General features: G+C 33.3%; 3 protein-coding genes across 3 annotated transcripts; 2 read left to right on the top strand and 1 right to left on the bottom strand.

Moving 5' to 3' along the window:
* The first annotated feature begins 12,007 nt into the window (after nucleotides 1-12,007).
* Nucleotides 12,008-13,500, top strand: LOC143534997 (uncharacterized). The gene is made up of 2 exons (XM_077029352.1): nucleotides 12,008-12,589; nucleotides 13,208-13,500. Exons 1-2 carry the CDS (start codon nucleotides 12,106-12,108, stop codon nucleotides 13,285-13,287), a joined length of 564 nt encoding a protein of 187 aa, XP_076885467.1. The 5' UTR covers nucleotides 12,008-12,105; the 3' UTR covers nucleotides 13,288-13,500.
* A 590-nt stretch (nucleotides 13,501-14,090) lies between these two features.
* Nucleotides 14,091-17,473, top strand: LOC143535035 (GTP-binding nuclear protein Ran1A-like). Its single transcript, XM_077029376.1, has 8 exons — nucleotides 14,091-14,096; nucleotides 14,795-14,846; nucleotides 15,562-15,618; nucleotides 15,706-15,817; nucleotides 16,307-16,396; nucleotides 16,481-16,660; nucleotides 16,769-16,840; nucleotides 17,368-17,473. The coding sequence occupies exons 1-8, from the start codon at nucleotides 14,091-14,093 to the stop codon at nucleotides 17,471-17,473; spliced, it is 675 nt and encodes a 224-aa protein (XP_076885491.1).
* A 1,555-nt stretch (nucleotides 17,474-19,028) lies between these two features.
* LOC143534998 (protein farnesyltransferase/geranylgeranyltransferase type-1 subunit alpha-like) lies at nucleotides 19,029-23,439 on the bottom strand. Its single transcript, XM_077029353.1, has 5 exons — nucleotides 23,167-23,439; nucleotides 21,430-21,539; nucleotides 20,614-20,734; nucleotides 20,402-20,497; nucleotides 19,029-19,554 (listed from the first exon to the last, which is right to left on the bottom strand). The coding sequence occupies exons 1-5, from the start codon at nucleotides 23,395-23,397 to the stop codon at nucleotides 19,099-19,101; spliced, it is 1,014 nt and encodes a 337-aa protein (XP_076885468.1). The 5' UTR covers nucleotides 23,398-23,439; the 3' UTR covers nucleotides 19,029-19,098.
* Between the last annotated feature and the right edge of the window lie 4,051 nt (nucleotides 23,440-27,490).

Below are 27,490 nucleotides of genomic sequence, written 5' to 3' on the forward strand. Positions count from 1 at the left end.
TACCTCCATTTCATATTTTATACCTCCGTTTCATGTATTTAAGTAAAAATTTTAGCTCAAGTCAGGTTTCGGTTATTAACCGAACCGAACCAAAAACCAACAAAGTATGGGATTAACCGAAAAACCGATTGGTTAATAATAGATTAACCGGTAACTTCAGTTTCGGTTTAGGCTAATAACCAAACGGAACCGTGCACACTGATTCCAAACAACAATCTGAATAAAACACAGTATATCGATTAGACTGGACAAATCCATCAAGTCAAGAATAAGTCAATAATCACTACTACTGGTTTCATTTCAGTAACAGGTTACATAAAACTGATAATCAGAACCTAATTAGGCATTAACTGAACCGAACTGATTCCATTACAACAATCCGAATAAGCAGTTATGATATCGATTAGATTGAATTAATACATCAAGTCAACAATAACCACTACAATTGACTTCATTTCAGTAACAGGTTACATATAAACTTATCAATTGAAGACAATAAACATGAATTAAGTTAATAATAATAACATCAGGATAATTGAATTGAAATTGATTAAATTGACGTACCGGAAATCAAATTACGAACTGAATTAGGATGTGTGGATGATCAATTGATGATGATAATAATAATTAATAATAATAATTGGTGAGAAATGATAATAATAATAATAATAATAATAATAATAAATGTAGGGTTTTTGAATTTGAGGTTTTCTTCGAAGTCAAAACAAAATACCAATAACACAATCAACTTGGAATATTCGATTCTAGAGTGTTTAATCATTCATGCCAAAAGGTTTAATTAAAAAGTGAAAACGTAAACACAAGGCGTAGATTAATTCCCAATTAATCGTTAGTCGCGCTTTTCTGAGTAATTTTGGGCTACTTGGTCAATGGTCATCCGGCCAAATTTGATGGGTTCTGGCGAGATTCTGACTAAAATCAGTGGTTTTCGGCGATATTCTGACCAAAACTAGCGGGTTTCGACGAGATTCCATATAAAACCAATGGTTTCCGGCTAGATTCAGGCTAATTTCTGGCCAAAATGTGTGTATGTATGTATGTATAAAATTGAAAATTACATATAAAAATGTGTGTCGATGTATATAAAATTGAAAATTATACATTAAAGTCCGATTCGATTAATCCCGATTAATTGCTAGTCCTCATCCCCCATTGTCCGACTAACGACTAGCGATTTTTACAACACTGCATGTAGGTACGGGGGCTTTTGTTGACTTATTCGTGAAAAACGCGAAATGATTTAACTAATAATATGGTAATATTATATTTTTATAATAGAATGTGAGTTTGTGGATTTGATTGGTCAAATTAAATTGCGGGCGTCAACCCAACAAATACCCATGATGTTATCCCCTTTTGTAGCCATCTACTACCATGTGGACCATGTGGTGATGTTGTTTATCACAATGTTATGCTTAGGTGGAAGTACACATACATGAGAGTAATAAGTAACATGTGAATGCATATGAATTTAATTATGGAAGGATATTTATAGTTGTGATGATGTTCGTATGACCATTAAATAGTTTCATTGTTCATGCCTTAGTCTGATACACGACATGGCGATTCTGCTCTGGCGATGGAGCATGGTGTAAACGGTATAATAATAGGTGTTGTACCGACTGTGTAAGAAACGTGATTTGTATGGATCGTCGATTCGGTGTTCTCCCAGACTGTGCGCTTGGTTATTTAATATTGCATGCTCGAGTTGTTGACTCGTTCGGATGTGTGATATGTCCGGATCTGACATTTTTTGTTAATAGTTATTAGTAATCACATTCTTCATTATTCCATTCAGATATACGACCCTTCTGGATTCAACACCCGTTACATCTTTACATAGCGGCAATGGTAATTGAACTACTACTCAGTCATCCAAATCTAAAAATCGAACGAAGATTAAATACTTATAAATACGTTACAAAATTAGAAAGTTTACTTTCTGGTATTTACAATAATGTATAAAGTATTAAATTATAGAATGTGGAGCTTATATTTTGAAAGACGATAAAAAAAAAGAATTTAAAAATGACCTAAATATGTTTGCACAGTTGTTCGTCTTTCATATATCCAAGAATCTAAGCTCTGACTATGACATACTAATACCATGGCTCGTAATCATAATGGTTTGGATTTAAAAAATGCTTGATGTAAATAACGTTTTTATCCTTGAATCAGTGTAATCGTGGTTGGATTGGGTGGTAGATAAGTGGGACCACAAGGGTATGATATGGCATGTGTTTTTGGTGCAAAATGGCGAACCAAGATGAACAACGTCGTCGCTTTTGTCCACGTTTTATGCTAACTTTTTTCCTCCTCACACTTACCTAAATTGACACGTGATTTGTTATACATGCGTTTTGTAAACACTAAACAGCTTGTGAATTGTGTGGCTTGACATAAAATGTCATAAAAATCTAAGTAGTGTTCGGATTAGTCTCGTGAGTTGACCCATTTAAGTTTATACTACATTAAAATGTGTTTAGTACGTAAACTAACTAGGCATGCTATATCAAAATTTAAAAGATAAAACAAAATTATTTATCAGGCTTTATAGTTTAAATGTAATATTTTATATGTATATATACTTTTGTTGTACGTTTGTACCTTAGAGTATTAATATGCATAAAAAAGATATAAAATCGAGTGATGTAGATCATGTTGGTGTTATTCACGAAAATCCATGTTTTCAAGTTCGGGTTCATGCATCTGACATGATTTATGAATCATGTTACACATGTTCATGTCAACTTCAACATTTGATTCAAACACGACATGTTATATTATTACCAATCTATGTAGTAACCCTAGTGTTAAAACATTTTTAAGAGTAAGATTTTATGTTGTTATTATAGTAATTTGTTAATGTTAATTAATGTCATTATTGTAAAGATATTTTTTAATATAGTTTGTTTATTTAATGTCATTATTGTAGAGGATGGTGACAAGTGTGGCTCATATCAAATTGAAAATTAGTAATGTTAAATTCTGACCGTGTGGATTGGGTTGGATTGATTGATTTTATTTTTTTGTGCTTTTCTATTTATAAATAAATCAATGATTAAATCAAAATTAAATTTATGAAAGATAAGAGTTACAAAATCATTTGCTTAAAAATTAAAATACATTTTTCTAACAAACGTTAATGCATAAAATGTTAAAACAAGTTGTTTCTAGACTTCGGGCTTTCTTTGGTTCCATATTAGATCAAAATAAATCGTTGGCTTGGTCCAACGGGATGAAATTTTACATGCTGTAAGTTTCGGGCTTCCGGCTTTGTTTATAGAAGTATACAAATAGAAAAAAAATGGTTTTAGACTTTTACTTCTTTAATTCCCTTTTTAAAGTTCATTAATTGATTTGGCTAACTTCACGCGTATAAGTGTTAAAACGGTTCTTAACATATTATTTTGTTCTAAATTGAACTAGCATGAGTCCGGTTTTCTATAGTAAAATTATCAGATAGTTTCGTACTTTTTTTGATTTTCAATTAGACTCGTTACTAGTTAGCAACCATACAAACAACAAATGTATTGACTTCTTAAGAAAAGTGATGAAATGTACTAATCTAGACAATAGAGAAGTGATCTTTGTTAAACTCGGATTCGATACCTTCGTGCCCATCAAACTCGCAAAGTCCCAGTACTTGTTCAATGATCACACCGTCTACGTTTAACTTGTCTGCTAACAAAAGATCTTCCAATACTATTTTATGCTTTCTGTCATACTTTTTGGTCAAACTGTCAAATTCTGCAGCTTTCTTACGAGGCGACATATCGAAAGAATCCCATTTATTTTCTGAATCCGAATCAGAAGCCGAGTTAAATGGCCAGAAAAGTGGTTTCTCGGCAGTAAGTTCTTCCGAATCCATGATTTCTGATGAGTGGTCAAAGCTAGAAGCTGAAGATATCATTGAGTTTACATCAGTGCTATCGAAAAAAGCCTGTTTTGACTTTGACTTTGTATCTGTGGCTAAAATGCTCATGTTTTTTGTTGAGTTACCAGCTTTCTTACGAGGCGACATATCGAAAAAGTCCCATTTATTTTCTGAATCCGAATCAGAAACCGAGTTAAACGACCAGAAAAGTGGATTTTCGGCACTAATTTCTGATGATTGGTCAAAGCTAGAAGCTGAAGAAATCAGTGAGTTTACATCACTGCAATCGAAACAGGCCCGTTTCGAGTTTGACTTTGACTTTGTATCCAATATTTGACCATTAGTCTGTTCTTGAAAGCTATCAGATGACTCATTCTCCAGCCAAGAAAGTGATGAAGTCACTTCTTCCTCCTCTAAATTCTCATGAAAAACCATACATTCATCCAACACTTTCATTTGATCAAGAATTAAGTATGCTTCCTCCATCGGATTCGCTCGGGAACCATCAAAAAACGTCGTTTTTGTATTGAATATTGTGTCAAATTTTGATGGCTGATCAGTTGATAATAAGGAAATGAACCATGCATCTATCTTAAGGTCTGTGTAACCGAATAAACCGTTATCTTTATAACATGATGACGGAGTTGAGGCGTCACCAATTGATAACCATGTGCAGTTGTCATGATTAAGCAGTTCTTCTTTCCTCAAAGTAATAGCAAACTCAAATTCACCATCTTCAACCTCACTTTTAGAAAATGTCTTGAATCTAGATTTGAAAACCGAGCCCGGCTCATGAATGTGATTTGATCCTGGTTTAAGTTCCTGTGTATGAACCTTTAGACTCTTTCTAATGCACACCATGACAAGGATTCGATGAACACTGTGAATCAAAACATTGTTAGTAATTTAGTATTCCAAACAAATACCAAAAAAACTGATAAGTAGGAATCGCCTGCAAGATGACAGCAAAGAACAAAAAGCCAAATTTCGGGATCAAAACAAGTAAACAACACGTGGAACTTGTTAGTTAATAGCGGTTTCAAACGGTTATCTATAAATAAGTTAATGAAACTGAATTGGTAGTCTGATTGACCAAGGACACTAACTGCCAATTCAATAGACATGAACAGGTCAACAAAGAAGATTGCCAACATATGGTCAAATATGTAATTAATATATAAAATTCAGATGACTTTCAAACTATTACCAGTTCATACTAACATACTTCCAGAACAAAGGTCATTAAAAATAGTTGTTTGATGAACCTCAAATACTAGTAGATGAATGATGATTAAAGATGTCTAACTAAACAGTAAATACTAATTGATCTATGAATCTATGATCCATTTAAACTAAAGTATACGTATACATCTTTTCCCAAATCCTAAGTTTTTTGCTATTTCGACAAATTTAGTCAAGAAAATGAAGAAAATGATTTGTTTGAACAAATTCAGAAGCTAATCTGCACATAGAGGCTCTTTGTGCAGTTGAATAAAGAAAATATCAGTACTTCAACTGGAACGAGAAGCTAGTCTGAACGTGCGGTTTTGTAAACTACAAATTTAGAAAGTAAATTCGATTCGTGTGTGGTTGATTGTTGAAAACACATTAAAAAATCTAACAACTGAGATTAATTTTGAATAGAAAAAACAACAAATTATCGATATAAATATGAATCAGTCAATCATGCACATTGTAGCTCGAATTTCCTATAACAACTGCAAGTAATCGATAATCATATAAGTCTAACAACTAAGATCAATTTGAGTAGGAAAAGAAAAAACTGTAAATCAAGAATCATCTTAGCTCGAATTTCCTGCAACAATTGCAATAATCGATAATCATATAAATCAATAAATCATGGACATCGTAGCTCGAATTTCCTATAACAACTGCACGTAATTGATACTAAAATCATATGATTGAATCTAACTACTGCGATCAACTTGCGAGAACTGTAAGCCGATAAAGTTATGAATCAATCATAACAACTTCAAGTTATCGATAATCAAATATCTGTAAATCGATAATAATATGAATGAATACATCATAGTTCGAATTTGCTATATAACAAGTGCAAGTAAGTAATCTATTATAGATAATCGTATGAATTTAACAACTGATATCAGATTAAGCGAGTAAAAACTGTAAATAATCATATGAATCAATTAATCATGCACATCGTAGCTCAAACTTCCTATAACAACTGCAAATAATGGATCGATAACTTGATAATAATATATAGTACCTGAAACGTGAAGATCCAGTGGAAACCTAACTACCTCTTCATCTTCTATTCGCGTGGTTAATTAACTGTTGAAAAATTGATACTCGTATGAATCAATTAAACATACACATCGATCGTAGCTTCAATTTCGTGTATATATAAGTAACGAGTAATCGATCGATAATGAAAACTAATTCTAATTCGTAATACGTACCTGGTGGTGAATGTGATGACGTGGAGGTACTGTATACAAGTTTCCCGCGTTGGCATTACAAAATACAAATGGTAATGGTGGTACGTACGGACAGACACCACCTTTACTGAATTCTCGGGCTCATAATAATCGTGTGTTACTAAAACCAACTGTAAAGTAAACAGATTCTGTTTTGTTGGGCCTATATATTCACATTTAAACGGGTCGATGTAAACGAGCCGAGCTTGAGCTCAACTATACCTCCGTTTTTTTTTTAATTTATAAGAGCTAATTGAGACCTTGCAAACAACCATGCTCCTTCCCCATATGGAGTTCAGAACCCAAAGGCAATCGTTGAGTGAACTGTATCTTCTTTGTGTTAGTTAACCCCTTACTGCTGCGAGGGGGCTCGGCCATTCCAGTGGCTCAACCAGTAACCAATGGCGAAAACTAAAAGACCCATGGTTTCCTGGTAGAACCGTAGAACCTTGTTTCGCCCAAATTGTTTCAGAACTGAAAAAAAGAACCAAGGTTAGCTTGTTTCAAGCTCGGTTAATGAGATTTATTTTTTAAAGCTTGAGCTCAGTCTTGGGCTCAACTTGTTTTGACTTACAAGACCTCGAGCTTGGGATGAGCTTGGCTCGTTTCTAACTTTTTTTCTAAGAGTTGTTTTTTTAAAAGCTTGAGTTCGGTTAGTGAGTTGTTTTTTTAAGCTCAGACTTGCCTCATTTATTTATTATTAATTAATTTATACACATTTTTTTGCATGTTTGTATAATTTGTTAAAAAGTCTTAAATGACCATAAGCTTGGCTCAAGCTCGTGCAAATCTTTAACGAGCTAAAGCTCAGTTCAAGCTCGCCTGAGTAGTGTGAAATAAATATAAAAAAAATTCAAAATAAGTAAAATTTAAAACTACACAAGGTTCACTAAGGGTCGACATACTAAACAAGCTTCTCATACAACGCTAAAACAAGCTTTCTTTCAGGCTCTGGATCCGCCGAACTAAGAAAAGCTCAGCTTATTTTAAGCTTTTTAATTGCCTCCACTACACATAAAACATAAAAAAGAACTGGCACAGCCGCAAAGGTTGTGAGAGGTTGACACTGTGGTTATCAAGTTGATAAGATAATTGCACATATTTTGTTCTTATATGGATATCGGATAAAGCCTTCATCACTAAGTTTCATATAAACAAACAAAAATCTAACTATCTATATAATTGCCTACCATAAAATCCTATGTGTCACTCTCAGGTTGTTCCCTCCATCCTCAAGAGCCACCTGATTGCTTGATTTATAAATTGAGGTTTTTCATGCATTTGACCCGAATTTGTGGGTATTGGTCTCACCAAACCCGGATAATTTTAAAATGAGTTATAACATCTCATTTATTTGTAAACTATTTCATAAGCAAACAATAATTTTCACGGGTCATGGGTCTCACCAAACCCGGATAACCCTTAAACGGGCTATAACATCTCATTTATTTGTGAAATAACCTCTTAATTATTAAAGAATAATTTTTAGAAAAATTGGATTTTAATAATCCCTATTAAATGGTATTGGCCGATAATAATCCATATTCGTTTTATCGCCACTAGCGGTCCCAAATTCAAAAAAGTTGGCCCCCAATGGTCCCCCGTTAAAAATGACTTAACGGCGTTATAGTTTTTTCTGAGTTTCAAACCAATGTTTTAGGGTTTTTGATCATTAGGAGGATACGAGTCGATTGATGTAAAACTTAGTTTGAAACAATGATCAAAACGACTCGATTTTGGTTAAATGTGTCTTACCAAACTATAATAGCCCTCAAATTGGTTATAAGATCTCATTTATTGATAAACACTTTTATTATCAAACCCTAATTTAATTTATCTACTTTACATGCTCTTCAGTGCTGGTCTATCATCTCCATCGTCGGCTAACTTCCAATAATACCCACCATCGTCAACTACGTCAATGCCTCTTTTTTTATTAGAAAAATATTTGTATTCATGTTTGTACATTTAAAAAAATCAACATGATCGTGTATGTTTATGTTTGTTCGTTAAAAATCTAAAAAACCTAAACATCTCAACTGATAAAACCCAAACGTTAAAATAAATAATACAAACTAATACATATGTATTAAATTAAAACAAAACTACGTTAAAAAATAAAATAATCATCATAAAATAGCAAAACGATTAAAAACAAATTTTAAATTAACTCCTGTAACACGGGAGGATCAAACTAGTATTTTTATATTTACCTATATTATAAGTCGATATTAAATTATACGAGTACGAATTTTTCAAATGTATATATTTTCTCTCTCGTTTTTCTAGGTAAATATTTAGGTTAGAAAATAATATCATAATAATAAACTTATGAAATAATAGAGAGAGAATATAAAGTTAATAAGAACACATATTATATACAGCATAATGATAAATAAAATTTATTAACTCGTAGTTACAGTACTATAGCATCGAGAATTTTTGATTTATTCAATCGAATCGATTGGCATGGTCCAATTTATAAACTTTCAAAATATGAGCCCTCAACTCTGAAAAGAGTTGAACTTACTAAACCAGTAAATGGTTTATGTTACATATGCTTATAATCAACATAACTTAAAATTTGTGACTATAGACCGCCTAGGAATAGTTGGAGAGGGGACAAGGATACAAGAAGAAAGTATCTCAGGGTTTTTCTATAATGTTTTTGGGCTAGACGAGACTGTGTTCATGTTTCGTCGATGATAGATGATCTTGATGAATATTTGATATGGGGTGTGTGTGTGTGAACTTAAGAAAAACAAACATGGTTAACTAGAATGGGTGTGACTAGTGTTAGATGGTGACCCTCCATGTGGTGGTATATTGGATCTTTCATTGTCTCTTCTTCTTTCTTAGTTCCACCCCTTTTCTATGGTCTCAATTACATATTTATATCACCACATCACTAAACTTCTCTATCAAACAAAACATCAATTATTAATTTTCTTAAATATCATCAAATGTTATGTTTTATCCATGATACACAAAATAGAAAATTCAACAAATACTTGTTTGTTTAGTGTTTGATCTAGTAGTATCCTCAATACACTAAGTGAGTCTTTGTGAGGAATGCCAACCGTTTATACTGATTTTGACAATTCAAGTTTGATTCATCTAAAAACACCATCAAAGAGAAATTCACCACTATGAGAAATTAAGCCCAATTAAGACAGATTTCGAACCCGTGGGAAAATTCCAAGAATGTTATTATTGTGTTATATAGCTTCATGATTTTATCTTATAAATGGTGCTTTATCCTTAAAAGCAGGGACATACTGAATAGGGTCAGCCGTCTCATATAAAAAAAAGAGAAATTTAATATATCCGTTAAGATCATGTCAAACCTCATAAAATTTTGACACTGACCCATAAGAATTTTCTATCGTTATGTCATTGCTTAAAAGTACTTATTAAAATATATGATAAATCAAATGTAGCATTCTAAAAAAAGGCATTCAAGTAGATTTAAAGAAAAAAATATAAATAAATTATTTCTTTTAACAAAATGTCTTATATACGTTTTGTAATATAATATAAATAAATGTAACTCGTCTTCTAGTCTAATACGCTAATGACATTAAGTGATGGTTAAAACTTGAGATCTCTAATTCTTTAAAGTCTTAGGTTTAAACTTTTGACTAAAGAGCGGCGATTGGTTTCCTTCCTGATAATGTTATTGGATGAATGAGGCATGAAGCGTTAAAATTAATATGAACGGTTGTCGGTTGACACACTGACTAGAATAATTCATACGAATATTGAGAATAGTTCAAACGATATTGGAAATGATGATCTTGTAACTAATCTAAGACTCTAATCATGAAACATGACACGCAATGGTAATATCATAATATGTATACACATGATATATATGGTGTCACTCAATCCATTATCTGATGAGCTGTCACAATGGACCACTTCAAAAGACCCGACCCGTTTGTGAATATGAAATATGACACGTATCACACTATCACCTATGGCCGACATCTAACTTATATATTTTATTACAAAAACCATAAAGGCATATTATTTTTCTATGCCACGTTGTATGTTATATGCTTTACTTTGTTCACTTTGTGACTGAATAATCAAACCATCGTTTTCTATAATTGTCTTAAATAATAATATTAATATTTAATATACAACACTTTTTGTCTTTAATATTATCAAAATCACAAGTTTAATAATAATATTAATAATGTGTTTAGACTTGTCACATACATCAAGTATTCATATTTGATTGTTATTAGAAATTGGTATAGTTGTTTATTTGATATGTTGGTGAAATAATGATTTTTTGATATTCATTTGATTTTAACCTATTTTAACATGTAAATGTTTCTAATATAGTTTATTATGATTATTTACTACCCGAGAGTACCCGTCTAAAGAAATGTGTCTACGGCTATAATAATAATAATAGGTGATGCGGAGTGATTACATAAGTTTGTTGACGTATCGATTGGGTTTGTCTATTTTATCACGTTGTTATCAAAACTTCGGTAGCTTGATTTGGATCTCGGTAAGGTGCTAGAACGAAGATTCTACTTGCTATAATTAGTCATCTTGTCATTCTCCGTGCTCCTAACTCAATATCGAGCTACAGTTTGTGTTAATAAAACTAGCCCTTAGGGAGTTAGGGTACAAAACAAGTTACAAGCTAGGATTAAACTCAAACTACGACATCCAGTATGGTTTTAAGAACATGACCATGTTCTGACGAACAAGTCAGCTTGGCTCATTAAGCGCAACATTTATCTATTTTTGTAAATATTCGAATCAAGATGTGTGATGTAATATGATTTCCCATGGATTTTGGATTTTTGGATCAAAAGATTCCACGATCAATGTAATGTGTATAAAAATAAAATAAAATAAATATTAATTTTATTAGTTTTTTTTAGTTAGTAGGTGAGACAAATATGGCATTTGATATGGGGGGCATATTCGAGATGGCATGTATCGCATGCCGATATGAAGATATTATTATTTAATAAACATAAATATTTTTTTATAATATATATGATTTTGTGCTTATTATTTTTAATAGGGAATTATTAAATAAAACTGGTATTAAAGTAATCATGATCTTGATTTATTAGTTCTACACTTTAATTTCTATCATCATAATAAAGAGTTTGTGTTTGAATTGATTTATTATACTTAATAGGTTACTGATTAAACTATTCATAATGTGATACGTTTAAAATTAATTGAAAAATTTATAAGAGACAAGTTTCAATAATAAACGTAACGGTTTTTGTTACAACTTACAAGTAAAAACTTAGCTACGTACCATCGTATGAAACACATAGAATAAAAAGTTAACAATCCTTCAAAAATTACACAAGAATAAAAACAAAGTTACTTAAATACAAGTTATCATTTTTAATGCACTTGATTGTGAAACCAAACCGATACCCAGTTAAAAGAAGTTCATAGTTTTAAACCGAATCAGAAACATCATAAAAACCGTACATGATTTAACCCGAATTTTAAATTGTAGGGGACTAGGGGGTGTTTATGAAAATATAGGATTTGACACACGTGCACTCATTAGCCATCACACATCACCCACATGCACATTAAAATCCATTATTATCATGCATACATCATGCATGCATCACAACCATACATACATAACAATAACATAACATAACTCTCCAAAGTCTATAAAAACCAACTCTTTTATTTCTCATAACCACTTTTCAAACCCAAAAACAAATAGTAACAACAAACATTAATATGGAAAGTTGTTCATATGAGTCCATATCAACAATATCCCAAAGGATCTTTAATTCAGACCAGCAATACCCTAAGCTCGAGTTTCCAAACAGTACATCAACTGGTCAGGAAACTCGAGATAAGGTATTGAACACACGGTCTAAAAATAAAAAGACCTTTAGAAAGAAAAAAAACCAAGTGTTTCTTGAAGGCTATGTAGAGGCCTTAGATGAAGATGATCTTGTTCGGGCGAAAAGTTTAACCGACGAAGACCTTGATGAACTTAAAGGGTGTTTCGACTTAGGTTTCGGGTTTAGTTACGATGAGATTCCCGAGCTTTGTAACACTTTGCCCGCGCTTGAGTTGTGTTATTCCATGAGTCAAAAGTTTTTAGATGAGCATCAAAAGTCGCCCGATACGCCGTTGTCCTTAGCTGAGGAGTCGGTTAATGAAAGCGCGTCATCGCCTCCGGCTCCAGTTGCTAATTGGAAGATCTCTAGTCCTGGTGAGTCTTCTTTAATTACCCGTCAGCTATCAGGAATATTAAATACATATCTTGTTATAGTAGTTATACAAATTTATTAAGTAATTAATTAAAAATATAAATAAAAATATAAAATACTACAAAATTAATAAATTGGTAGATTTTATTAGTCCTCAAATTTCGAGAGCTCCGTCGCCCCACTCTGGTTCTTAGTCGGGCCTACGCTGGCTTCAGAGTTTGGCTTGGGTGTTCGCCCAGGAAACCATGTTGTCGACTGCCACTTGACAGTCGTTGCTCTGACACAAGAGCAGAACTCTTTGACGTAACACACAGTGGGACGAAAACATGGGTGGGCTCTGGATTTGAACTGGTAACAACCATGATAACCTTGTTACCAAGGACAAATTAAAGAAAATATATTTATGTATATATTTCGGGTAAACCGACATGTGTGTTTTAGGTGATCAGATCAGGTATCGCCTAGTACCATATCCGTGAAAATTTTTAAAATCATAATTTAAAACTTTAGTCACATATTTGTCTAAAATGTTTCAGATTTCGGGTTTGGTTTTTTTTCTTTTTTTTGCTAATATTTTTGTGTTATAAAACATTGATTTTGATTGGATTAAATTTGTGTAGGTGATCATCCTGAGGAAGTGAAAGCAAGGCTCAAGTATTGGGCACAAGCAGTGGCTTGCACAGTTAGATTATGCAACTAACAGATTTTTTATTTATGCGCCAACTTGATGCATATATTAAAATCTTGCATAAATGGACTGTTGTTGACTTGTTGACCATGGCTGTAAATATTATTCTGAAGGTTTTTTGTTCTATTGTCCTTTTAACAGAAATTTGTTAGTTGTATCATTTATGATGTAACTAATTTGTAGTATGGAGTACAAAATTGATGAAATAAAAGTTCTTACTAGTAATAGTCAAAAGACCAAAATAATATTTATGTAATAAAAGTTCTTACTTGTAATAGTCAAAGGCCAAAATTGATGAAATAAAAGTTTTTACCTGTAAACGAACCGAACGTTTGGTGAACTGTTCAGCGGGAAGTTCGTTCATGTTCGTTTATTTAATAAACGAACAAAGATGAACAAAAAATATGTGTTCGTTTAGTTAAACGAACGAACTTGAGCACATGTTTTTGTTTGTTTATTTATGTTTGTGGACGTTCGTTTATATTCATTTATTTATGTACGTTTATTTATGTTTGTTTACATATTAATAGCAAATAATTAAACATAATCTGGAAGAGTTATTTATATTTGGTTAAATATTTGTTCATTTTTGTTCATTAAGTGTGTTTATACATGTTAGTTTATGTTTGTTTGTGGTCACTTATGTTTGTTTATCTGTGTTCGTTTAGATTTTAAACAAACAAACATAAACGAGCACGAACATGTTCATTTATTAAAGAAACGAACATGAACACAAAATATGTGTTCGGTTAAATGTTCATGTTCATTTAAAGTTGCATTTATTTGTGTTCATTCGGTTCCTTTTACTGGCCTAGATGCAGGTAAGTCACTACTTACTAGTAATAGTTGGCCTTTATTTTTACTCTTTATTACCTAACTATAGTTTTTAACTTTTGGAAAGTATATTAAGCATTATTTAAGTTAGTAATAAACTTATAATAATGATTCTAATTTCAAAGTTGTCAGATTATAACAATACGTCTAAACTAGTTATAACATTACGCTTAAAACAATGGCAACGACGTGCTTAACAAACAATGGTGCATCCAAGTTGTCCAAATCTTACGTATTAATGAACTATGCTATTATAACGACGCAACCAAACAATAACTTTAGTTTTGACGGTAAAAAAATCTGCCTCATAAGAAATGTCCCGCCTCAAATATCATCAACGCGTTTGCATTTAATGCTAATGAAAGCTTTCACTTAGACAACCAAAAATAAATTCATAAGCTCTTTATGAACAAAGTTTTTTTTTAAATAATAATCTTTTTTAATAGATAAAATTTTAAAATTTAAATTCTAATTGGATAACCTAAAACATCCTTTTATCTTTTAAATGTTAACGTATATAAATCAAAATATGTTAATTGTTAAACAAGTCACACAAATCAAAATCCATAGCAATATACTATAATAATAATCATGGTACGTATCTGCATGTTAAACAAACTGTGAATTGATTATTTTACTGCTATTGAAGCCTAGAGTTTTGAAAGTTTGTTTCATATTAATGCAGGCTGATGATTTCCCAAAATTTAAGGTCTTAATAGTTGGCGATGGAGGAACCGGTATGCGTTGTTTACAGTCTTGTACAACTCGTTATCAGATTGGAATTTTATATGTAATTTCTCAAAATTATACGTATATTGTTTTAGTTAGAAACATGTCTTATGGTCATAACTTTACATAACTTTACGTACTTAGGTATTCTTTATTTTTTATTATATTATTATTTCATTATTATTATTTTTTCTTTAAATTCTTTAGGTATTCTTTATTTTTATTATATTATTATTTTCATTATTATTTATTTTTTTAAATTCTTTTTTAGTAAGTACTAAATACTGCACTATTATAATATTCTATTATTTTATTATTATTTATTTTTTTTCTTTAAATTCTTTTTTTTTAAGTACTAAATACTACACTATTCTAATATTTTATTTTATATGTTATCTGTTTTACTAGTCCCCCTAGACGCCCTACACATTACTGATAGCTTTCCTGCTATTTGTGGGGTATACTAGATATGATTGTTGTTGTCAAAGTTATATGTATATATATGTATGTGTGTGTGTGTGTGTGTGTGTATATATATATATAATTTCAAATTTTTATATATGGTTTTCTAAATCAGTATATTTTTTCAAATACTTCAATGATTTTGACCAAATATAACCAATTTTCACCGAAATTTTACCGCCTAATTATGCTCTTTACAACAATGGTTGTTGAGTTTGGGATCATTTGATTTAGTAAGTTTTATTAATTTTTATCATGTAGGGAAGACTGCTTTTATTAACAGACATATTACAGGTGATTATACGACGACATATGAACGTAAGTATGTAGTTAGCAACAATGTACAATCACTCGATATTATTATACGCTCTACGTTTGTTTTGATGTTTACTGCATTGTAAACAGCCACTCTTGGAGTAGAAATTTACCCGTTAGATTTCCATACAAACCATGGGACAATTCGTTTCCATTGCTGGGATACTGGTGGCAAAGTTTCTGGCCTTCGTGACGGTTACTAGTAAGCAGTTTCATATATAATCTTACAAACATTAAAAATTTTATATATACCGAGCCAAAACTAAAAGTATCTTATATACTGAATAAAGTATATTTTTACTAAATGACTATTCTACCCTTCTCATTATATTCATTTAGGCCCATGTATAAAAATTTAAAGTTTTAGGAAAATATGAGTAAAAAAACTTAAGCTAAAAATAGGTAAATGAATAAATTTTATATATACCGAGCCAAAACTAAAAGCATCATACATACCAAGTTGAATATATTATTACTTTATGACCATTTTACCCCTTTCTATTATATAGCTTAAATCTTTTATAAAAATTTGAAGTTTTAGGAAAAATATGGGTAAAAAAATTTAAGCTAAAAAGAGGTAAATAAAATTTGAATTTAAAGATAAGGGTAAAACGGTCTTTTATTAAACTTTTTTCACTAAAATGGGTATATTTGATATTTTAACTACTTTAATTATCGTTTATGAATGCAGCATTCATGGTCAATGCGCTATTATAATGTTTGATGTCACGAACAAGAAGTCTTACAAGAATGTGCCTAGATGGTACAAAGATCTCAGAGGGTATGTTTAGTCGTATTGTTTTTAGTATTAAGTTATATTCTTTTCCTAACGATATGACGCTAATTGATTTTTTTTTTAAATTAGGATTTGTAAAGATATTCCTATTGTTCTTTGTGGAAACAAAGTTGATGTGGCGGACAGACAAGTTCAAGCGACGGATGTTACATTTCACACGAAGAAAAACCTGCAGTACTATGAGGTTTCTGCAAAAGACAATTATAACCTTGTGAACCCTTTCTTGTACCTTGCAAGGAAGCTTGCCGGGTGAGTGATCATATTTTGAACTTTTGTGTATGTTTAAAAACGTTATGTTTTTTTACTTTATCATTTTATTTTGGCAAATTGGATTTTAATAATCTCACATTTTTGCAGTTGGCCGATAATAATCCCACCTCAGAAAGTAGCTGCCACTGGTCCCACCTTTCACACTAGTTGTTTTCATTGGTTAAGAAAAACTTAACTCCGTTAAGTTTTTGTTGAATTTCAAACTGATAGTGTGAAAGGTGGGACCAGTGACAACTATTTTCAAAGGCGGGATTGTTATTGACCAACTGCAAAAAATGGGATTATTAAAATCCAATTTGCCTTTTATTTTCAAACCGTTTTGTTTGTTTTCTAACTTTTTTTACTGCTTTACTCATTTGCGCATTAATATTAAACGCAACCCTAATTGACCCGTTATTACATATTTCACATTTTTACAGGGATGACAATCTTTATTTTGTGGAGACCGGAGAGTATAACAACAGTAAGTGTTTTCTTAGTTCTTACTTCTTACCATGAACTGTTTTAAAATGCAAACTGATTATTTAGATAAATGTAGAATTACCGAATTGCCCCTAGCTTTAGTAATTCTATCTTATTTTAAAATGCATTAATCTTTTGAAAACACATTTAAAACATAACACAACTCTTTTAAGTTTTAACTGTTTAAATGTAGCTTAAAGTAATGTTTAGTATGTTGTTAATAGGATGAAATGTGTTTCGGTTAATTGCAGACGTGAAGCAGATGACGCGGATGCTGCTGAACTACCATTGTCTGAAAATGATGATGCAGTTGAATGGATTTTTATTTAGTTAAAAAAATATAGACATCGGATTACAATGTTTTGGTACAAATTTACTGCTTAATATATAAGTGTGTGGAAGTATATATTTCTGAGTGATGAATATTATGGTTTCTTGTTAAAATGAATCTTGCCCTGCTTGCTTTGCACACATATAATGTATATATGTGTGAACCCTCGAGTGGGCAAAAGTGAAATTGCACTAATTTTGACGTTATTTTACTAATCTCGTGAAAATAACGTTAAAAGTGACGGAAGGTTAATCAGGCATCATGTGGTGGCGTTGATAGCCGAAAGACAAGGGTACATGCACAAATTGGCCGGTGTTCCGATGGTTGGGTGTTATGTGCCCTATGTCCAAGGCTTGATGCAAAACTACTATCGAGCCGGGGTCTCACCGAAAGCAGCCTCTCTATTCCTACGGGGTAGAGGTAAGGCTGTCTACATCTTACTCTCCTCAGACCCTACCATAGCTTTGCTATTGGTGGGATATACTGAGTACGATGATGACTTGTTAAAATGAATCCACATTAATTAAAAAAATACAATAGTATTTAGGTAGCTTTAATTACTCACAACCAATGTTTACATGACCGGTTTTAGCGGAGTAAACTCAAGCTAGGGGCTTTCGAGCCTCCAAAGACTAAAATTAGACTAAAAACATACTGACTTAATTGCAGTTTTGACCCCTGTGGTCAAACGTTTGGTTGACAGTCCAAAAAAGGGGCCGGGTAATTTTGCATGTAAAAATGATTTTGAACCCTAGACACAATTTCGATTCACTTGAACGATTCATCAAAGATTTGCAGGGTTGGACTTTGAGGTATCGATTTGCAATGAACACATACTTTTTGAAAATACAAACATATTCGTGGTTAGTTGTTTTGCTTTTTAACAATAAAATTCGGGAAAAAAAGGTTTCGAATCTCATTTTGTTTTAGGCCTCTGAAAGGGTTAGACGAGCTCTCCAAGTTTGGGCTTTACTCGCAAACCGAGCTTGAGCTTAAAATATGAAACTCCCGAAAGGTGTTAAAAATAAACTTTTCTTTCAATAATATGAGTAAACTGCGGTTTTCATCCATGTGGTTTGTTCAAATCTGCGGTTTTAGTCCAATAATTTCAAATTTGTGATTTCCGTCCCTGTGGTTTCATTTCACTTGCAATTAAACCCGAATTCATTAACCTCGTTAAGTCCGGTCGTTAAACCCATCAGCGTACCCTTCACGTGAGGGGCATTTTTGTCTTTTTATTCCAAATACACCTCAGCCCCTCACGTGAAGGCGTGAAGGGGCTTGCGAATTACGGGTTTATTTGGGGAGTAAAAGGACAAAAATACCCCTCACGCTGCTAGGTTTAACAGTCAAACTTAACGAGATTAATGAATTCTCGTTTAATTGCATATGAAATGAAACCACAGGGACGGAAATCACAAATTTGAAACTCTTGGACTAAAACCGTCGAACAAACCATAGGAACGAAAACTATAGTTTACTTCAATATTAAATAAATGCTAAAAACTTTTAAAATAATAAACATTAAAAAAAACAAATAGTTTACATTTAAGTTACTGTCTTACTGATACAACTCAAATAACACAAATTAAAAAAAAAAAGAACACAAGATGTTCATATATCTTCAATGGATATTAATATTTGCAACTCCAGCTGCAGCTTGTGCATACAGATTATTCTTCCTAAACCTCCAATAATTTGCTCTCATGGGATCAATAATCTCCAAAGTTGAGCAAATCTTCACCAACACATCCGAATCTTGACCGACGATCGACTCAGGAACTACAGCTTCAATGGCATTACTCAGATCCTTGTTTGGTGTAAGGCCATTGGAGATAAGATCCAACAGCAGCCCGAGAGCGAACATCAGGCTGACTCTAGAGATTAACACGGTTAGGCAAAGTTTCGGCACTGTAGGATTTGCTACGAACGATTTTATGTTGTTTTTGTAGAGTCCGCGGAGGTATCTCCATGGGCTTTCGTTTTCTGGTTTGAGTAGTATGGATTGGATGGCGTACTCGACTTCGGAGTCTAGTGAAGTCTCGACGCATCCCGGGTGCTTGGTTACAACAAAGTATCTCTGTGAAAAATATGAAACTGAATAATTAGAATCAGATAATCGATGGTTTAAAGTTGTGACAAACTGATTATATTAGGTAGGGGTGTAAACGAGCTGAGCCAAGCCTGAGCACGACAAGGCTCCAGCTCGGCTCGTTTTGACTTACGAGAGCATGATCCGCTCATAAGTAGTGTTTTCAAGAGCTTGACTCGAACTCGTCTAGTTCATTATTTATCAATTAATTTCTATTCATTTATGATTATTATTTTTATATATTTTGAGAAAAACCTTAAAAAAACTAAGCTAAGATCAAGTTCGTTTAGTACTTTAAACGAGCCAAAGCTCGAGCTCGTATAGTACTTTAAACGAGCCAAAGCTTGGCTCGAGCTTTGGCTATGCAGTGTGAAATCATTACAGACAAGTCCAAAAGAGGTAAAACTAAAATCTACACCGTTAAGCGCGATGAGCCAAAACGAGCTTCCCATTCAAGGAGCTTGGACTCGATAACTAAACGAGCAATGAATCTCAAAAATGCTCGGCTCGTTTTGAGCTTTTTATCAATCCGAGCCCGAGAAATATCTCTAGAAATTATCCGCACATACATAAATCCATGCATCAATTTATATAGATTTCAAGATTTTTATATCAACAGAGTTGTAACTAACAACTTTAAGTTACAAAAATCAGAGGTTATAAAATGTCAAATATGATTAAAAAAAATTATATTATTTCAATAAATATTCTTCTATAAATAAAAATGATTTAAAGATTACGCTGTTTTTTAAACTATACCCTTCGACCCGTCAGATATAAAATATAACCCGAACCCCGAACCGACACATTCATAAAGATCTCAAATTGTGCACACCTGGTTCCAAGCAGAATTGTTGAAAATATCATCTGCCAAAAGTTGATTACAGTAAGCAAGTTCACCTTCCCAGCCTCCAAGATTTAAAAGAACCCACTGAATAGAAATAAATAAATAAATAAATAATAAATAATTTAAAAATCGGTGCAAGTTTTAATTTTTTTTACAACAAGACGACGCCTTTATAACAGAAATGAAAACTGAAGGAATACCTGTCTATGAGACCAAGCATGATAATGTTTAGCGTCGTTTGAGAATATCCTCTTCGTGAACTCAAGTTCTCCATCGACCGCTGCAGTACCTAGTTTCGCAGCAACCCATCTCCTATGATGCCTGTAATAAGAATATCTTTTATTAATATTTACAAACTCTAATTCCAACCACGGGCTCATAGTCGATGATTCGTTTGGCTAACCATATATGAATCTTGATTACTATTTAGAGTAAAGGGGCCAAGCCTCTTGTGAACCACTCGATATCGGCTCGCTAAAACAACAATTGTGATCTTAAGCTTTTCTTAATTTTTAATAAATGAGCCCGAGCTCGAGCCCAAGCTTCACTTATTAAGCTTGAGACTAAGCTTGAGTTGTCTCACGATCGTAAACCAGCCTGTTATTTATATAATTTATTAAAAATATGTATTTATATCGTATTTATTAAATTTATTATTATATACAAAATTATGATAAAAATAACTAAATAGTATATATTATGCAATATACAAAATCATAATAGTAATAATAATAATAATATCTATGAAAATAATAAAAGATGTATATAAATTAATTAATAAATACTAAAAGAGCCGAGCTCGGGCTTTAAAAAAAATAGAGTTGGAAACGAGCCAAGCTTGAGCTCTCGAAAGTTGAACAAGCCGAGCAGTCGAGCACAAGCCTAGTTGAGCTCTCGGCTCATTTACACCCCTAAGTTAACACCCGAAACACACAACCTCCACCCTTACAATACAAATTATAGCTGATATTTTTATAGCAAAGGAACATGAAGTGTACAAATGGATGCTGTCTCACCATAGCTGATAGTTTTTCGAGTTTTTGTTAGCAAGTTGTTCAACAAAGTCTAATTCTTTATGCAAATCGGCATTCATAGCCTCAAGTATTACACGCCTGAACTGCCACACCTGTGTCAAACAAAACCGATATCATCATTAAACAAAATATGTTTTGTGTAATAAAAATATTTTATAAAGTGACAACCAAACTATAGTTTATTAGCACAAACAGAGTATGCAACTTAGTACAACAATCCAAACGAAATCCACGACGGTTAATTTAATTAGTGTGAGAATAAGGTAACTTCAACACATACAGATTTTAACTTGATATTCGAATAAGGTAACATTATAACTATACTCGAGAATATACGAAGTTGTACTTTACGATTTCTATAAATCATGCAATTTGAGTTTTTTTATCGAATCTAAAGGGATAACTTTAACAGTGTACTAACTCGGAGCGAATGATAGCCAAAAATTTTGTTCACACATAATTCAATTACATGCACAAACAACTATAAAGTTCTGATTTTTCTCCAATATTAGTAACCAATTCACAAAGATCCAAACTTTATTTACCTTTATAGATCAAAGTTCATTCTTTTTGACAAAATTTATTCTCAGACAATTGATTTTGATCCATGCAAGCAGCAAAGTCCCCAAATTTCACAAAATTAGTAAAAACAAACTTTCAATTAGTAGTCAAAAATAGGTTTGACCCATGCAAGCAGCAAAATCCCTTAATTTTACAAAACAAGTGGAAACAAAGAGCTAATATCACTATTTAGGTATAGTTACTACTTACTATGCACCGAAACCGAACTGCTTTCAAATTTTCAAATACCAAAAGTTCCGGTTTTTGGTTCAGTTTTAGCCCAAAACCGACCCAAACCGAACCGTGCACACCCCAAAATCAAAGTTCATTCCTTTCATCAAAATTCATTCTCAAACACATGATTCTGATACATCCAAGCACCAAAATCCCCTAATTTCACAAAATCAGTAAAAACATTTAAATTATTCATGCAAGCAACAAAAAGCCTTGACTTCATAAATTAAGAAATCAGAAACCCTTCATTATTATTCAGGTATAGTTACTAATAATATTAAATAACCAAAACCGAACCGTTTTTAAAATTTCAAAAACCAAAAAGTTTAGGTTTTTAGTTCGGTTCTAGCCCAAAACCGACCCAAACCAAACCGTTCACAAAGTTCATTCCTTTCGCCAAAAATCATTCTCAAAACACTTGATTCTGATCCATGCAAGCACCAAAACACCCTAATTTCACAAAACTAGTAAAAACTAAACATTTATATTACCATGCAAGCACCAATTCACAAATTAACTATACATAATTTAGGCCCAAATTCATTATTTTGGGCCAAAACTTATTTTCTTCCCAAATATTTCAACCTCAAATAGCAAAACCGAAACCGAACAGTTTACGATAGATCAAAGCTCATTCTTTTTTCCAAAATTCAATTAATTTGATCCATGCAAGCACCAAAATCCCCTATTAACCGAGAAAACTGAACCTAACCCGAAAACCGATAAAACCGGACTGTTTTCAAAATTTTTAAAAACTGAAGTTTCTGTTTTTGGTTTAACCCTTTTGGTTGGTTAAACCGACCCAAACCGAACCATGCACACCCCTAAATTCATTCTCAAACAACTGCTTTTGCTCCAAGCAAGCACCAAAAAAACCCCTAATCTCACAAATTAATTAAACCCAAATAATAATAATAATCTTACAGTGTAATTCCCCGGGTTAATACCAATGGCCTCAGCCGTCAACTCAAGCACCCGAAGAGACCGTTCACCGGACAAATAAACCGCCCGGAAGTATCCCATGATCTCTGCAAACTCCTGTGAGTATGCAATCGGAACCACCGGATTTGGGCCGTCGTTTTGGGCTACCGGAGTCACGTCAGACCATTCCGGCCGGTTGCTTATTGGTACCCAGTTGTTGTCTTCGGAACTCATTCCGCCGATTCAGAGACTTGTTTAAATTTTATTATTATTATTATTATTGCCTTGTGGTGTGATCTGTGATGTATTTATACTAGGTGAGAGTTTGTCGTGTTGAGAGACTAGGTTATTAATATTATTCTTGTCGGTTGTCACTTATCTTTTAATTACTTTTTATTTTATTTTATTATTATTATTTTTTTTAAGTTAAACAAAAAAAGTCCGGTTGTCTATGATAATTTAATGGTAAAAGTTGACTTTATATGTTTATGATTGCAGATAGCGGTGGTTAGTTCAAGTCTCATCTTTTGTTCCGCTACCTGAAGGTCAATTATGGTAAAACTAGGTTCTAATCGGATTCGAATTTGAGATATTTTCTCCAACCTAAAGTGCACACGAGCCAAGTCAAGCCTAAGCTCGAGCTCATGCTCGACTCGTTTAATATTTGTTAGTTAATTATTGCTTATTTATAATTATTTTTATATATTTTTTTCAATTTAATTTAATATATAACATAAAAAATATAAAAATAATTAATTTTTGTATATTTATAATTCTTTTATAATTTTTTATGACATTGTATATATTAATTATTATATAAATAACAAGCTTGTGAGCCAGCTCGAGCACGATAAGTGAAGCTTAGTCTCGGGCTCGTTTATCAATCGAGCTTTTTCACAAGCCGATCTCGAGTAGCTCACGAACATCTTGGCTCGTCCAGCCCAAATCTTCGTAGACGGCGCAGTCTGGAGGTTTACTACGGTAAACTCGGTTAGAATTAGGTTCAAACTTAAACCAAATTTTCACTTCCTCTCTTATGCTAATTGAGCTAAAGTTATTGACAAGAACTAATGAAACTCTTTATACTTTGAATTTTGGTATTTTAATCTTATTAATAATATCTAACATTTTTTTGTAAATGTTGAACCTTCTTAGTTTTAATGAAGTAATAACAAATATTAGAAAGTTGAGTTGTTATAGTAAAACTTGTGGGATTGTTAGTGTAAGTTAATGGAATTTGAGGGTTTTACAAAAAGTTGTGGGGTGGATTACATAACTTAATGAAACTTGAGTACTAGCATTTGAATAACGGAACTTGAGGGTTATCATATTAAAAAGTTGTGCCTGCACAGTGGCATACCGAACCGATTTCAATCGAACAACATCTACCGGTATTCGTTCATATGGTTTTCAATCATTATAAAACAGATATTGATATCCTTGGACATATCACAACTTTATTATATTTTTTTAGGTTTTCTCTTTCTCTTGTTATAGCAATTACCAGTACCGTAACAAATTTACTATTAACAAATTAAGATCATCTTCATAGTTGGTTTAATGATTATGTTCCTTAGATCAAAACAAATTAATCCAGAGTTGAATAGATGATAAGTCATAAGTGATGCATATTAAAATACTTAAGTAAAAGCCACTAAAAGGATATAAAAATTATATATATTATAGGTTCTGTAAGCCCCCGTTACCGGTAACCCTACTTTCGTGTTGGATTTACTCATAAACACAGTTCTAAATATCAGAGTTAGTTAAAAACTTTACGCGGAATATAAAACTTTCATAAAACATTACATATCGATTCATAATCATGTCTTAAAACATTCCTCTTGTCTTTCAAAATCAAAACATAACTTATAAAACATATCAGATCTTCAGATGCCAGGCTTTAGTCTTCTGCCATGTGTCCTCCACTCAAGCCAGCTGTCTCAACCTACTCACCTGCGTGCATACTAAAAGTCAGCTACGCTGAGTGAGTTCTAGTTAATCATACAACACCATACAATACCTTATTACATACATACGTACTTAACCTCATAACTTTCTTTCATACACACATAAGTACTCATGCCTTCATTCTTACTTACATACTTTCTTTACATTCATAATCATACGTTTTAAAGAGCCTTTCGCCCTATAACCTCACAGATATTATAAGGGTCTGGTCCCTAACATCACAGATATTATAAGGGTCTGGTCCCTAACATCACAGATATTATAAGGGTCTGGTCCCTAACATCACAGATATTATGAGGGTCTGGTCCCTAACATCACAGATATTATTAGGGTCTGGTCCCTTGTTTTCGAATATTAGTAGGGTTCGATTCCCTCTTCGTTACCATACAACCATACATCATACCTCGAGTATTATTAGGGCTCGGTACCCTTTTCGTAACCATACAACCATACAACCGTTATTTTCTTCTTTTATTAACTTTATTACGTTCATACACATAAACATACATATCATACTTGCCATATTTATAACGTTACAACCTGACAGTACGTGCAATATCCGAAGATCGTTCACGTACCATCAAGCAATCATTCATACATATCATACTTACCATATTTATAACGTTACAACCTGACAGTACGTGCAATATCCGAAGATCGTTCACGTACCATCAAGCAATCATTCATACATATCATACTTACCATATTTATAACGTTACAACCTGACAGTACGTGCAATATCCGAAGATCGTTCACGTACCATCAAGCAATCATTCATACATATCACATATATCACATATGGCATACACTTATCACTTAGGATAAATGTATTAACAACACATCAAGTATGCACACAGCCCCGAAAACATAACAAGGAATGGGGCTAGAAACTCACCTGGATCCTGTTACGCTCGCCGTTGATCGTAATTCCTTTCTTTAACTGGGCTCGGCTAACTGTATAATATTTACACATATCAATTAACTACTACTACTCGTTTTGTATTTCTATCTATATATGACCCACAACGAACGGGGGTCCGGGGGCAGCGCCCCTGGCAGCGGGGTTCTAGGGGCGGCAGCCCCTAGCGGGGTCCAAGGGGCAGAGCCCCTGGCTGGGGTTAAAGAAAAATTTTATTTTCGATAACTGCCTTAACACATTTTCCATTAGGTTTTTAATTTATTTTATAAACGAACTTCGCTTCAGGCGAAGTTAAACCTTAGGCGAACTTGGCTTCAGGCGAAGTTAAACCTTAGGCGAACTTGGCTTCAGGCGAAGTTAAACCTTAGGCGAACTTGGCTTCAGGCGAAGTTATACCTTAGGCGAACTTGGCTTCAGGCGAAGTTAAACCTTAGGCGAACTTGGCTTCAGGCGAAGTTAAACCTTAGGCGAACTTGGCTTCAGGCGAAGTTAAACCTTAGGCGAACTTGGCTTCAGGCGAAGTTAAACCTTAGGCGAACTTGGCTTCAGGCGAAGTTAAACCTTAGGCGAACTTGGCTTCAGGCGAAGTTATACCTTAGGCGAACTTGGCCGTAGGCGAAGTTATCCTTAGGCGAAGTTACGCTTGAAGGCGAAGTTACGCTTGAAGGCGAAGTTCATCAGGCGAACTTAATCTTGCAGGCGAAGTTATCGCGCTGCAGATCTGTTTGCCCATAAATCCTTCGTTTCTTAGCCAAATAACTCGATTTTGGTACCCACAGAATCGTATGATTGGCGCCTACAAATCCCAACCATCAAATCGGCCTAAAATCGACGTTTTAGGGGTCCGATTTGGGCAGTTTGGGTTTCGGGTCCGGTTAATGTGACATCTGCCCTGATCCGACCCGACCCAGGTACCCGTTTCTCTGACCCGATCTCTTTCTTTTATGATTTAATATTTATTTATACTTATATTTTACTTTTAATAATAATAATATATTTTCCTTCCCGCCTTTTTCTCTCTCTTTCTTTCCGCCGTCCCCTCCCCCTTCCTTCTCTCTTTCCGCCTTCTTTTCCCTCTTGTCGCCGTCCCGCCCTTAAGCCTTGTTTCCCTCAACTCTTTGCTTGTCCTTTGGTTCTTCCCGCCTAAGGATGTCTGCAGCTCCACGCGCCAGACTCCTTACATGGAAGCCTGCGTGAAGACATCTTGTTCCTGCGATGCGTGAAGAGAACTCTTCTCGCAGCGCGCTAAGAATGCATGTTCTTCCCGCAATGCGCTAAGAATGTATGTTCTTCCCGCGATGCGCTTAGAATTCTAGTTCACGCAGCGCGTTAAGGATGTGATTCTTCCCGCAGTGCGCTAAGGGTTGTTGTGCCAGCCTTCGCGCTCGCGCACTCAGCCTTCCCGCGCTTAACCCTTGTATCTTCTGTTTAAATCTA

This window comes from Bidens hawaiensis, unplaced genomic scaffold (assembly GCF_021521415.1).
Source record: "Bidens hawaiensis isolate Kalapana, Puna unplaced genomic scaffold, B.hawaiensis_p1.1 tig00010384_1, whole genome shotgun sequence".
NCBI lineage: Eukaryota > Viridiplantae > Streptophyta > Magnoliopsida > Asterales > Asteraceae > Bidens > Bidens hawaiensis.

What these genes read in the sequence shown, in the direction of transcription:
- LOC143534997 (XM_077029352.1), top strand. Translation starts at nt 12,106, where the DNA reads ATGGAAAGTTGTTCATATGAGTCCATATCAACAATATCCCAAAGGATC. An exon ending in TTGGAAGATCTCTAGTCCTG is followed by an intron (nt 12,590 to 13,207) that starts GTGAGTCTTCTT and finishes AAATTTGTGTAG; the next exon opens with GTGATCATCCTGAGGAAGTG.
- LOC143534998 (XM_077029353.1), bottom strand. Translation starts at nt 23,397, where the DNA reads ATGAGTTCCGAAGACAACAACTGGGTACCAATAAGCAACCGGCCGGAA. An exon ending in TTAACCCGGGGAATTACACT is followed by an intron (nt 21,540 to 23,166) that starts GTAAGATTATTA and finishes TGTTTGACACAG; the next exon opens with GTGTGGCAGTTCAGGCGTGT. An exon ending in TCGAAAAACTATCAGCTATG is followed by an intron (nt 20,735 to 21,429) that starts GTGAGACAGCAT and finishes TTCTTATTACAG; the next exon opens with GCATCATAGGAGATGGGTTG.
- LOC143535035 (XM_077029376.1), top strand. An exon ending in TTATACGACGACATATGAAC is followed by an intron (nt 15,619 to 15,705) that starts GTAAGTATGTAG and finishes CATTGTAAACAG; the next exon opens with CCACTCTTGGAGTAGAAATT. An exon ending in CTTGCAAGGAAGCTTGCCGG is followed by an intron (nt 16,661 to 16,768) that starts GTGAGTGATCAT and finishes ACATTTTTGCAG; the next exon opens with TTGGCCGATAATAATCCCAC.